The following is a 13,661-nucleotide window of genomic DNA, read 5'->3' on the forward strand; positions in this document are numbered from 1 at the left end:
TGCGTGATTCGATTAGTTGTTCTTAGAATTGCATGACTTGTTTGTAAATCATTGCATGATTTAATGTTAGTAATTGCGTGACTAATTGATTAGGCATTGCGTGACTATTGTTGTAGGAAATTGCACGAGTGTCATAACTGTATGAAATTTATCTGCATGGGTTCATTCTGTATTATTTTGGGTCAACTGTAATTCTTTAATGTGTATATGTTGATTTACTTAATAATCCATGCTCCACACTTGGATTAATTATTCTGTTTCAAGGTTGTCTAAAAATAATTAAAAATATTATTAGGGTTATATTTTGAGTGAGCTTATAAGGAGGGCTATTTCTAAGAAATTCTTGTCGTTTTTTTGTTAATCTACAATGATGGTATTGACATGACTAAAATGAGAATGTTTTCTGTTTTATGTTGTAGATGGCCAACACAGAAACAGAGCAGGAAAAAGTGGAGTCCTTGCTTTGTGTGCTGAGGCACCGGTGGGGGTTCAATGCGGGCGTTAACATCCACTATAAGTGGTTGCATCTGCACGTGATACGCGAGATGCTGTGTCAAGTGAACGAGCTGGAAAACTTTAAGAGAACATGCTTCGGGCACATGCTGGATGTCGAAGCAAACAAGAGTTTATTCTGCGTCAGTCTTGTGCACATTCTAATGCTGCGCAAAATCAACAAACCTGATACCACGGAGGCAGAGTTATGGTTCGCAATAGGGAAAACGAAGGCTCATTTTTCTAAGAGGGAGTTTTGTCTGGTGACAGGACTGAAGTTTGGTCCCCTACCGACCTTCATTGTCAATCCCTACAAGGCCCTCCCTAGAGGAATTCACCTATGATATTGGGGACTTGGGAAGGAGGTGAAGATCCAACAGGTTTTAGATACCTTCAAGGGAGCGCAGTTTCAGCAAAAGGGAGACACAAGCAAGACGGCCCTCGTCTTGATCGCGATCAATGTTTTATTTGGTCAAGACTATAGATGATCTGTGGTTCCATGGTTGTTGTCGCTGGTCGAGAACATGGACGAGTGGAATGCATTCTCATGGGACACATACTTGTGGAGTCTGACCGTGGATTACTTGTTGAGGGGTTTCGAACCTCTTGCTGCAGGTGAAGCAGATAAGAAGCGCTACCACCTTTATGGATTCATATGGGCGTTTCAGGTAGTCTGCCATAGCCTAATGTTTATCATTATCATTATTGTTTTCGCATAAGAATTTATGAGGTGAGTAAAAATGTTACACAATTGATGTGCAGTTTTGGGCGTTGGAAGCAATACCTGAAATCAGAAGCTTGTTGAAAAGGCAGCGGCAGTCCAGACAGGTTTGGCCAAGAATGCTTAAATGGCAATGTGACGAGAGGCCTACAAGTTTCCATGCCAATATTGCAAGTTTGGAGAGAGACGGCAAGGTGAGTACAGAAACCATATTTTTTTTATTAAATTTTATATTTATTGTCATAGGGTAACGAGGCTTATACCTAATGGCAATGTATGTTTTGGTGAAGTTGTGGGCAGTGAGAACATTGGAGCCAACGGCAGAGGAAATGTTGACCGCATAATGGGCAAACATTGAGGTCAATATCTTCGAGGGGTAGCAATACATTCCATTATGAAAGTTGGAGGGTCGCCCAGAATTCGATCCTCAGCAAAGGAGGAAAATAATGGACCGTAAAAGGAAAAGTCCAGTACGATAAGCCGTTAAGCGGAGACGCACAGTAGAAGAGGAGGTCCATTCCGATTTTGGTGCTGCTAAGGCACCTCATTCTCCTCTTGCAGCTGTTCATGGTGCTTCTCCTGCTGCTCATCATGCTGCTACTCCTGCTCCTCCTCTTTCTACTTCTACTGTTGCCCCTTCTTCTGCTTCAAGTGTTGCCCTTTATGCTGAGCCGCGCAAATGGGCACTACGTCCTCAAATGACTACTAGCATTAAGCAAGAGCTGCAAAATATGCGGACACAGTGGAAGAAAGACCTCCAATCATTACAGATGAATATGCAGATACAGATGCAGTCAATGCAATTCGAGATCCAGCAATCAATACAGTTAGAGATCCAGCAAGCGATGCAAATGCAGTTAATGCAGTTGGAGATCCAGCAGTCAATGTAGTTGAAGATCCAGCGGGCGATGCAGATGCAGACGCAGTCACTGCATGAGCATATCCAGCACTCACTGCAAGGGCTGGAGAATCGAATTATCGATCGATTGATCGATCATTTTGAGGTATGAGGTTTTATATTATTTATTGTGTGAGTTATAACATGCACGATGTATACACTGTTCTAATGTGTTTGACTTTTTTGATCGTTTAGGGTCGAATCTCACCTCCTCGTAGCTCGATTAAACATCATCCTGCGCTTATCCCATCTCCGGTAGAGGTAGCCCAGCATTCTCAGCCCACACTTAGGCTCCACTTCCTCCGTCTGAGCTCGAAGAGGGACCTCATCCTCTGAGTAGTGGAACTACAACTTTCGCACGTCCTGCTCTTGTCCCAACTCCAGCAGAGGCCTCTCTGCATGGTGAGATCACACCTTTTGCTAAGGCTCCACCTCCACTTGAGCCCAAAGATGCACGTGTGATCTTGGCCAGCAAATACCTTCGAAGCCCGTACGTTAACCCGCTATTAGTTCAGCGCAAAGCGAAGGACTATTTGAAGGACATGTATGAGTCCTTTCTGAAAAACGACCAAGACAAGTAAAATGAAAACAATAGACCATATTAGGGTTAACAGTTCTAGGGTATTTATTACATACATAGACCTTTTGACATGGGTATTATTATGTGGAAATCGTGAGGAATGACCTTGGTAGTAAGGTAACTTCACTATAATTTAAATTTAACACTATTTTAAATATGCAGGGTTAACATTCTGGGCATCGAAGGGCAATAGGGCCCTGATTTTTTTCGGCAATTGGAGATGCCGACAGAGTTGATGGACACCCAACAGATTGATGCATGCATCAGTGTGTTGTGTAAGCGGGTGCATGAGCACCATCCACAACACTACGAGCAGAGAATATGCATTGTTGACACCACATTCTATGTAAGTATATTATATTTTACTGAGTTGTAATTATTCAAATGTATGGGGTTTAGGGTTACTTTATTGCATCTAACTATTGTGCATAACGTAATTGATAGCTTATTTTGCTCCATCTGAACCAAGAAATGCGGCCTTCCCTCATCGAGAAGACATTCAAGCTGAGTGAGGTGATTTTGCCAGACGATGTGTTTGCTTATGCAAAGGGTGGGAGACCTCCGTGGGGTTTGCCATGGCATGAGGTTGACTCAATTCTTGTACTATGTTTTTTCGACGGCCATTGGGTGGTAGTGCATGTTAACTTGCTGAAATGGACTATGATGTTAGTGGACTCATCGTACAGTCGAAAAGAAGCACGTGATACACAGATGAGTCCACTAACATTATTATTTCCCATTATATGCCACCAGGCGGGGTACTTTGTCAGCTCATGCCGTCAAAAGTGAGCTTTGACGCGGATGAAATATAGGTTAAATGAGAAGACCCCGATACAGCAAGATTCGCACAGTTGTGGGGATTGGGTTATAGCATCGTTGCAGTGGTTGATCGGCTCGGAGGATCAGACGCTGAAGGCAAACGCCATAGAAGGCATTCAAACAAAGTTTGCCCTTGAGATTTTTGCTAATAGCTTAAGTTGTTAAATTTTTTAATTTGTTTATTCTTTTTCAATCTGTAAATAAAATTAACATTATTTTGTATCTTTTCCATATTATTCTTTATTGTATCATTTACATATTATTCTTTGTATTCATTCATGTGATAAGCATACGGGTCCAATAAAAACGACATTATTTTTTTCTTATTCATATTGTAAAGTTTGTTAGTATTTTACACAATTTACATGACAGCGTTCATTCGTTTGCATATGCCAACCCCTTTTTACTTCTTTACTTTATAGCCTATATGACATGTTAAATTGCATTGCGTGACATAGGGTTGTAAGCAGTTGCTATTGAATTGCATGAATGGTGAGAATGGAATCGCGTCACCAATTGATATTGATTCACTAGAGTATTTGTTATGAAGTCACACGAGTACTAAATGTTGAATCACGTCGGTAGTTAATATGGAATCGCGTCACTAGTTGATATTGATTCGTGGGAGTATTTGTTATGGAGTCACGCGAGTACTAAATGTTGAATCATGTCGGTAGTTAATATGGAATCGCGTCACTAGTTGATATTGATTCGCGAAAGTATTTGTTATGGAGTCACGCGAGTACTAAATGTTGAATCACATCGGTAGTTAATATGGAATTGAGTCACTATTTGATATTGATTCGCGAGAGTATTTGTTATGGAGTCACGCAAGTACTAAATTTTGAATCACGTCGATAGTTAACATGGAATCACGTCACTAATCCACATGGAATCGTGTGAGTAGTGAATATGGATTGCATGAACCGTTAAGATTTAGAATCGTGTGAGTATTTGATATTGACTCTCGTTAGTAGTAAATATGGAGTAGCGTTACTAGTTAATATGGAAGAATGTGACATGACTTTTTTGTGGAATCGCATCACTCGTTGATATTGACTCGCGTGAGTAATATATGTGGAGTGGCGTTACTAGTTATTATGGAGTGGCATGAGTTTTTATTCTAAAATCGCATGAGTAGAAAAATGGAGTCCCATGATTGGATATTATGGAATTGCTTTACTAGTTGATGTGGAGTCGCATGAGTAGTATATATGGAATGGCGTTACGAATTCTTGTTGAATCGCGTGACTAGTTGAGCTTGCATCGCATGACTCACCTATTGTATGTCATGTTCTTCGAATAAGGGTAAGCCAATTATCATGGACAATATCAAACTAGAACTCAACCTCAAGTACCATCATAACAAAAAATCGAGTTGAACACCCTAAACCCTCAACCATATGAAAGTTAAAGCACATGTTGAGGGAATTTAAAGAAAACAAAATACCACAAGTTAATTATGAGAAATACAAACTACAGCATCCATAATCCAGTTATACAAACAACTCTCAAATATGAATGTTCATCTAGTATGGTTGACTTAGCCAGAACCAATGACAACTGACTTTCTTTTTCTCTAAGGTTAATGTTGAAGAAACTCATCTGAGGACAGTCAATTCTGCCTCGCTTCTGCTGCCCGAACTGCTGTATCTGTTCTTTGCATTAGAAGATTCTCAACATTCTGTATCCTCAATTCTAATGCCTGCATTGTAGCAGTTTGATTACTGAGTTTCTCATCAATCCTCAAAAGCATATTATACATCACATCATTAGAAACAGGAACTCTAAACGGTTGTCTAGATGGAGTATCATGGGCAAGATGAACTGGGCTACCTTTGATAGAGTTCAATGGCTCATCAAGACTCAAGTCATATCCCCTTTTCACGAGCCATCGAAAGGAGAGAGTACGAGGCCTGCGACTAGTCCAATCAGCTAGATACCTATTACTCCATATCCCTTTCTTCTTAACTAAAGTCGATATGATGTTCCCGTATGAAAGGGTCGTCTTTTTCTGCATGGCAACTTGTCTCATTCTCATGATCATATATTCTGCAATATTAACGCCAAACTAGCTTCCAATTGTTTCCATCATCCACAGATCCTCAGCGCTAACATGTTTTAAACTACTGATCTTTCCTTGTAATGTGGACGCAAGAAACTTATGTACCAGCCTATTTGGTGTAGAATTCAAATGACAAGCAGAACATGACTCTGTGGTGTATGGTTCTTTTCTGCTTGTCACTTGGGCCCATATGTGGGATGGGTCATATGATGGGGGAGGTTTGTATTATCCATGTGTATACTCCATTTTTAAGAGCTTCCAATATCAAAAGAAGTCACTGTAAACTTTATTCATCCCAAAAACATGTTCAAAACAAATGAGTCAAAATCTCTAGAATTTTCAAATTCATTTTCACTCAGGCGAATGCCGAAGTAAAATTCCCTAACAAGAGTCGGGCTATAGTCAAAATATGGAAAGGTACTTAGACCCTTAAGTTTACCCATGTCAAAAAACAAAAATAAGTCACCCTCAAGGTATATGTTTTCCTTTAAGCTTTCCTAATCTGTCACTTTCTCGCACGATATCATGGCATTCTCTATTACCCAATACCTGCCACCATGTGATATGTCCCTAAACCATAAGGGAGAGCACAGATCATTACCTGGTTCAATTGATAAACCAATTGATGCGGTAGACAGTTGAAGATCTAGTTTCCATTTCTTCCTTGATCGTTGGCTAGAGTATTCATCATCACCCATACTTTGGTCGCCATCGCCACAGACATTAGGTATGCTCGAAGATGCAGCCATTGCTTAAGACAGTGTAGGACGATTCAGCTTTTGTGGTTCAACTTTTCTTCACCCTTAAACTAAGTTTGGAACGGTTGAAAGATGAAACGACAGCTATTGATAGATATTTGGAAGATTGGAATATGAAAGAAACGGTTGGAAGCTATCTTATGCCCTTTATGTTTTTTTATTACAGCGGTCGACATTAGAACAACTATTACGATTATTATATATCATTTTATGGGCAAAAATATGATGCAAGATGCCAAAATCAATCACGCAAATATTATTAAATATTTTGTGCTTTATTTAATGGTTTACAAAGAAAAACAAATTATTAAGGAGTACAATGAATTTGATGATCCAACAAATGGGCTAAGTACTATAATTGGAATTCGATGATCCAACTATGCAATGGTATTTTTATAAATAAGGGGAACTATAGTCAACTATAGGATAAATATCTAATTTTTTCCAGCACTTTCTCCTCACTTCCAATAGCTTTTTCTTCTTCTTCCCATCCTTCTTCCTCAATAAACGTTTTCCATATTACATGGAAGCCATCCCTTGAAACCTCCATAACTTTCTCAAAGTAACTTCAATTCTCATGCTTTGGTACACTTTTTCAAACCTCCATAACTTTCTTAGGATTTTTTGTGTTCTTTCACTTTTTCACCTCAAAGATCCTCAAAAGTCTTTTCTCAATACTTTTTCTCACTAGTTGGATGTCAAATAACGAAAATAAGTCACCCTCAAGCTTTCCTCAACTTTAGTGGTTCAACTTTTTTTCACCTTTAAACTAAGTTTGGAACGGTTCGAAGATGGAACGACAACTATCGATATATTTATGGAAATTGTGATAAATGACCTTCGTAGTAAGGTGACTTCAAAAACGCCTTATAATATATCTTCTTGCTCAGAAGTAAACATGTCTAATCTTTGTGTTGTAGCAGTGTTCATTGCCGTCATATTGGAATCATCATTCATGAGTTTAGATGACTTCAGAGGATGATTCTTTTTACTAGCATCTGAAGCCCAACGACGTGAGCCCCTACATTGTCACGTGACTGATGCTGTTTTTCACTTTGAGTGCTACCCAAACCATTTGGTGTATCCCAACCATTTGAACTTGTTGGTTGATTTGACTCATCAAGAGAGCCCTAACCTTCATAACATTCTGGTGACTTTTGTTGTTCCCAGCCACTAGATTTGGAAGAGTAGTCCAAGGTTTTCGAAAGAATGACATCTTCTGTTCCCTAACCAGACTGTGGCAGTGCATCACTAGCATAAGCTTTTTCACATTCTTCCTCCATTGTTCCCCAACTAGTTCCACCATTCCCACCATTAAACTTGAAGGTTTTGTCATACATATGGACATCTTGTGTATCTAACTTTTCATTCCCCAATCAGATAGTTCAGTTTGCTCTTTCATACAAGTTCCATCCACTTTGAGAGAGACATCTTGTGTTTTAGATTTGCTTGTCCCCCAGTTACCGCACTCAATTTGCTTCGTTGTACTGGTCACAACTGCTACAACATCTTGTGTTTTAGATTTGCTTGTCCCCCAATCACAACAGTCATTTTGCTTCGTTGTTCTGGTCACAGCTGCTGCAACATCATGTGTTGCAAATATCATCTGCAGACTCTGTCAAACTCAAGTTGAAATAGTATCATTGAATGCAAATATCAATGGCCAGTTCGAAACAATCCCTAACAACTAATGTTTGAAGGGCCACTATCTTCAAGTACGACACCTATAACGTTATCAGAGTTTGTAGAGGGCATTAGACAACGGTTTCGTGTGTGCTCAGGTTGTTTGCAAATTGTACATCCCTTGGGTAGTCGTTGTCGAGCTGTCGATTGAGTAGATGATGTTTCCCCGTTTGTCGGTGGAGCTGCAAACGGAGTTTGACAATTTTGTCTATTATGACCATAGCTCTTGCATTGTGAACATCTACGTTGTCCGCTACCTTCCCTAATTGATGGAATCCTTTTCCTCCTAGGTCTTCCGGCTTAACCTCGCCAACTTGGTGGCAAAATGATAATTTGTTGAATGTCATCGAGGATGTCCCACTCATTAGGATGCCCAACCGAGCGAATGGGAACCGCATATCCCTTCACCCAAGATCGAGTCTTGTAATAGTCCGAGCAGAATTCAATGGCTGGACGTTTGCACTTACTGCCAAGGCAATGAAATCACAGTTGGTGAACAATGTAAAAATTCAATTCATCATGCACAATATAACAAAACATGATTGCTCATACATTATTGCCACCATGGCATGCGTGCAGGGGAGTAGATAGGACTGGAACTCACCGCATGAACACTCCTTGGTGGAGAGGTTCACCACTCTGTCCTTACTCCCGCTTATAACTTGAAACTCCACCCGATCGATTGCTTGTATGGAAAAGTGACATGCTTCATTGAATCGCCTGTTCAATAGATCGGTAGCCCAAGAACTGAGGGGCGTGGTCAAATTCAATGCCTCATTGTGCCGATCATGGAACCAATGTTGAAACATGCCTCTGATGCACTCGATCAACACCGTTATTGGCATTTTTCTTGCTTGCCTTAAGCAAGAGTTAATACACTCCGTAATGTTCGATGTCATTAGCTTGAATCGCCTTACTGGTGACCGTGCATGTGCCCATCTCTCAGGGCCTAATCTCATAAGGTTGTCATAAACAGGTTTTGCAAAGCTAGTTGATTCATATGTCTATCAAAATCGATGACCCTATATCAGTTGGTGGCCATGGTGAAAATCACTGCAACATCTTCGCGCTTGAACCTATTTTTAATGTTTTTCCCTAAGTGGTAATTGCATAGACTGTGATGAGCGTCCTTGTACACTTTCTCAACTGCATTCTTAATGCCAAGATGCTGATCAGAAATGAACATTGCATTTTCAAGATAACCAATTGCACAATGCAATTGGTTAAGAAACCACGACCAAGACTCTTCGTCTTCGACGAGGCCAATGCCAAATGCAAGTGGATATATCTGCACATTCACATCTTTGCATACCGCCACAAACAGAATACCTTTGAATCTACCTTTCAGATGTGTGGTATCGATAGCGACTACAGGGAGCATTACAGCACTGAACCCTCGAATACATGACTCGAATGCCCAGAAACAATATTTGAATCGTTGTTCCCCATTAGTAGCGACACATGTGATAGTACCGGGATTTTCAAGTTCCAACATATGAAAATATGAGGGGAGAAGTTGGAATGACTCTTCCGGCGGACCAAACACAAGACTCTCCGCATACTCCTTCGCTTGCCAGGCTTTACCATATAGGAATTGCAATCCCCACTTGCGATTCATCTCTTCCATTATTTCCTTTGGTCTCAATGGGGTTACACAATTTTCTTACACCTTGCTGGAGATAAGCTCACCAATTACCCTCGCTCTCGTAGTTCAATACCTACATTGCAAACCATCGATAATACACGTGTGTACCTTCTGCAACATCCGAAGTTACCAATATTCTCCCTCAGGCAACTTCGTTGCATGCAAAGCAAACTTGCATGCCTTATCCTTACAACCAACCTCAAAACGAGTGTGACATGACTTTTTAACTCTAAACTCAAAATGCTCTTTTAGTGCCAATATGCTCAAAGCTCATTTCAATTCAGCCTTCGATGGAAACACTTTTTCGCAATATAAGTGGTCGTCCATTGATCCGGATTCCTCACTCTTAACTGTTTGGAAGGATATAATATCTAGCCCGGGAATAATCCATTGACGAGATACCCCTGTATTTACCCTCTCTTGATTACTGTCATCAGGCGAACGAATGTCGTTCTCAAGTGCGATGGCGTTCTTGTAAATAGGGTTCGCACCTTCAACATCTTCTAATTCAACAGTTTTGCCATGGTCGTCTAACTCAACCTCTTCTAACACAATAATTGTGGTATGACCTGTACCACCATCTGCATGATTGTAATCAGGAATGTCGGTCTGCTCAACCTTGTCGTCCTCTGAATGGTCTTCATGTCCACCAACGTAATCGTCTTCACAGTCATCATGCAACTCATCGTTCTGATCCGCCATGTTGTCCTCTTCAACATCATCTTCAATTTGATCAGCTGCATCGTCATCACTCACAACCATCACAATGTCGTTTGCTAATGACAATAGACCCAATGCATTTCCCAGCGACAGTTGTGTTTGTTGCAAAGTACCAAGTATTTCGTTCGATGCACATTTTGATCGAAATTGTGCAGACATCATTTGTAGACACCTCATGTGCGTCGGGCTGCTAAAACTCATGAGGATACATCAAACGTGATTGCCATGGTTGTTTGTTAGGAAATGCATGGTGTGGTATGTCATAATAATTAACATTATGTTCTTGGTTATTACTATGTTGGATACCGTGTTCATGTGGAATATCGTTTGCATTTCCTACCTTAATTGTCACAAACACAACAACTGCCCTCTCATCTCGTAGAATACTTGCTACATCTTCATCATCCCTGATAACTGCGCGCGAAACCCACCTCTTCAACCAGCTTCACTAGTCCCGAAAATGACAAATCTCTCCCAACACCCCTCACTCATGACTCACCACCCTTGTAAGTGTCATCGACCCAATGACCATCGTATGTAATCATAAGCTTCACATTTGGCAGATCGCTAAAATTTAATAGAAAATAAGTGTCACGATCAGTCAGTTTATCAAAAATAGCCCCTCAATGCATAGAAACCACTTACGCAATGCCTAAGTCACATTTGGTTAGCTGCAGAAATTTAACAGAAATTAAGTGTCGTAATGTCTAATACACATTAATGCAATGCCTAATAACTAGTGAAAAAACGCCCCTAAACAAGAAGCGAATTGCACAAGTCACACGCCACCGCTCTCGCAATATATAACAACAGGTCACGTAATATATAAAAACCAATCACTCAAGCCTAAAAAACTACTGAACAAAAGCCTCAAAATAACACATGAATTGCACAAGTCACGTGCCACCACTCTCGCAATACATAACAGCAGGTAACGCAATATATAAAAACTAGTCACGCAAGCCTAAAAAACTACTGAACAAAAGCCTCAAAATAACACATGAATTACACAAGTCACACGCCACCACTCTCATTACAACAGGTAACGCAATATATAAAAACCAATCACGCACTACCTAAAAAACTATGAACAAAAGCCCCAAAATAACACATAAATTGCACAAGTCAGTCACGTACTGCCAGGCTTGCACCACCTAAGAATAGGTCACTCAATGAATAATAAGCCTCAAAACAAGAGGTGAATTGCACAAGTCATGCACCACCAGTCTCGCAATACCTAATAATAAGTCAATCGATGCCTAATATCCACTCACGTTATGCCAACTTAAACAGTCACGTACTGGCCCAACGTCACACAATACATAACAACACGTCACCATAGGTACTCTATTCATATACATACAAACCACTCACGCAATATCTTAACAAAAGATATGCATTACACAATTCACGCACCGCGTATAACCCACTTTCCCAATACCAAATAATAGGTCACCCAATGCCTAACATCCACTCACGAAGTTATTCAGCATAACATAACTTAAATGAAGAAAATAACTCAAGAAAATATGTGCTCAATGAAAATAAAAATTGCTATAAATTTTATTCAAATTTTATTAAAAAGACCCCCCCGAAAATACAAGAAGATGATACAAAAAAATGAACTGTAGTTCATTTCTTCATAAGTTCATCTACTTTGAACTCTATCTCGGCGAGAATCTTTTCGTTGCTCAGGATGGCAGCCTCCAGGTCAAAAGTCCTTTGCATTAGGTTGTCAATGAGGACTTGCATCTCTTGCTGGAATATGTGCAACTGGTCCCTCACACTCAAAGGCACCTCCTCCTCTTCGGAGGTTGCCTCTTTCCCCTTCTCGACTCTTGGATCTCTAGACATCATTTTTCAATTATCTGAGATTGATTAAGATAATTGAATTTGATTCAAATGGTTAATGGTTCCCTTTATTTATAGGCATGAAAGCTGACTCTTCGTTTTCTACACCCATATCAGTGTAACAAAAGGGGGCTGAATTGGTTATTAAGTACCTGTTTCGCTTGCCTTTTCATCTTATCTACCTTTTAAAAGCAAAAGCCAAGCCAAACATCATTTTTCAAGAAATTCTTAATAAAAAGCAGCTTAAAGGTTTTGTCTCTTTTTCACTAATCAAAAAGGATTTTAATGTTACCTCTTTTCTCTTTTCCAAGAAATTCGTTATCGTTTCCTCTTTTCTCTTTTTTTTTTTTTAATTTAAGCATCATGGTAGACCAACCAAAATCTAATACTATTGCTACTATACAAGTCTGAAATTATATATAAACTTTAAGAATTACGTTAGAGCTTATTAGGTTATTGAAGATGACACTCATTATCCTTTTATGGTAATTTTAATCGAAATTACAGCTTATATAATTTGTTTTGTTGAACAGTTTACCAAACAACTTTAGCCTATTTCTCTTATAATTTTACACAATTTGTTATTAAGTAGGCTAAATTAGTAGATAATCACCTTCAGCATTAGGTAGCTAAAGTCACGCAATGCCTACAAACAAGTCACGCAATGCTCAACAAATATTCAGTCACGCAATACCTACAAACAGGTCACGCAATGCTCAATAAATATTTAGTCACGTAACACTTGTCACACAACGCTTAACAAATATTAAGTCACGTAATGCCTATAAAGAACTCACGCAATACTCAACAAATATTCAATTAGGTAATATTCAGTCACGTAATACCTGTCACGCAACACTCAACATATATTCAGTCACATAATGCCTATAAAGAACTCACGCAATGCTCAACAAATATTCAAGCACCTAATGCCAAATAAACAGGTAACAATTCCTAATATCCAGTCACACACCCTAATATCCAGTGACTCAATGCCTAACAAATATTCACGCATCGCCTATAAACTGATTGATTTCGCTACCTCCATCTAGATTTAAGTTTTCAAACTCATATAATTTACCCATCAATTTTTTCGTTCTATGAATAACCCTAAATAAACGCAAGAACCCATAACAAATATCTTGATGTCATCTCTGCACTTTGGGATCATGAGAAAGTTAGCTACCAATATAGACCTCGATGGCGTTGGAGAGCTAAACGGAGGGATAGCTAAATCAAAATCGAATTTAATTTTAGAATTTTAAGTTGAATGACGGGAGAGCAGAAAGAAAGAAACTGAGACACGTCTTCATTTGGATTAATTGGATTAAAGGGTATTTTGTCAAGTTGTGCCAAAAATTGGCTAAAAACAGTTAAAATTATAGAGACGGTTATTTTTAAAATCACCTTACTATAACGTTCATTTTCC

At 39.4% G+C, this 13,661-nt stretch overlaps 1 protein-coding gene across 3 annotated transcripts; it reads left to right on the plus strand.

The window, feature by feature from the left end:
• The first annotated feature begins 427 nt into the window (after positions 1-427).
• On the plus strand, positions 428-3,734 carry LOC18608695 (transmembrane protein, putative (DUF1985)). Of its 3 annotated transcripts, XR_016024693.1 has the most exons (6): positions 428-1,160; positions 1,255-1,407; positions 1,504-2,217; positions 2,307-2,655; positions 2,854-3,037; positions 3,136-3,734. XR_016024693.1 is itself a non-coding variant. In XM_088803853.1 (5 exons), the coding sequence occupies exons 1-3, from the start codon at positions 1,017-1,019 to the stop codon at positions 1,555-1,557; spliced, it is 351 nt and encodes a 116-aa protein (XP_088659979.1). In that variant the 5' UTR covers positions 428-1,016; the 3' UTR covers positions 1,558-2,217; positions 2,307-3,037; positions 3,136-3,734. The 3 variants fall into 3 exon arrangements, 2 of the variants coding, with proteins under 2 accessions (XP_088659979.1, XP_088659980.1); XM_088803853.1 differs by having other exon boundaries at positions 2,307-3,037; XM_088803854.1 differs by having other exon boundaries at positions 2,307-3,037; positions 3,161-3,734.
• Positions 3,735-13,661: the final 9,927 nt, after the last annotated feature.

This window comes from Theobroma cacao, chromosome 2 (assembly GCF_053813885.1).
Source record: "Theobroma cacao isolate CCN51 chromosome 2, ASM5381388v1, whole genome shotgun sequence".
Taxonomy (NCBI): domain Eukaryota; kingdom Viridiplantae; phylum Streptophyta; class Magnoliopsida; order Malvales; family Malvaceae; genus Theobroma; species Theobroma cacao.

Excerpts from the sequence above, each read along its gene's own strand:
- LOC18608695 (XM_088803853.1), top strand. The coding sequence starts at position 1,017 with ATGGACGAGTGGAATGCATTCTCATGGGACACATACTTGTGGAGTCTG. Across the intron at positions 1,161-1,254 it reads GATTCATATGGGCGTTTCAG|TTTTGGGCGTTGGAAGCAAT; the intron begins GTAGTCTGCCAT and ends ATTGATGTGCAG. Across the intron at positions 1,408-1,503 it reads GTTTGGAGAGAGACGGCAAG|TTGTGGGCAGTGAGAACATT; the intron begins GTGAGTACAGAA and ends GTTTTGGTGAAG.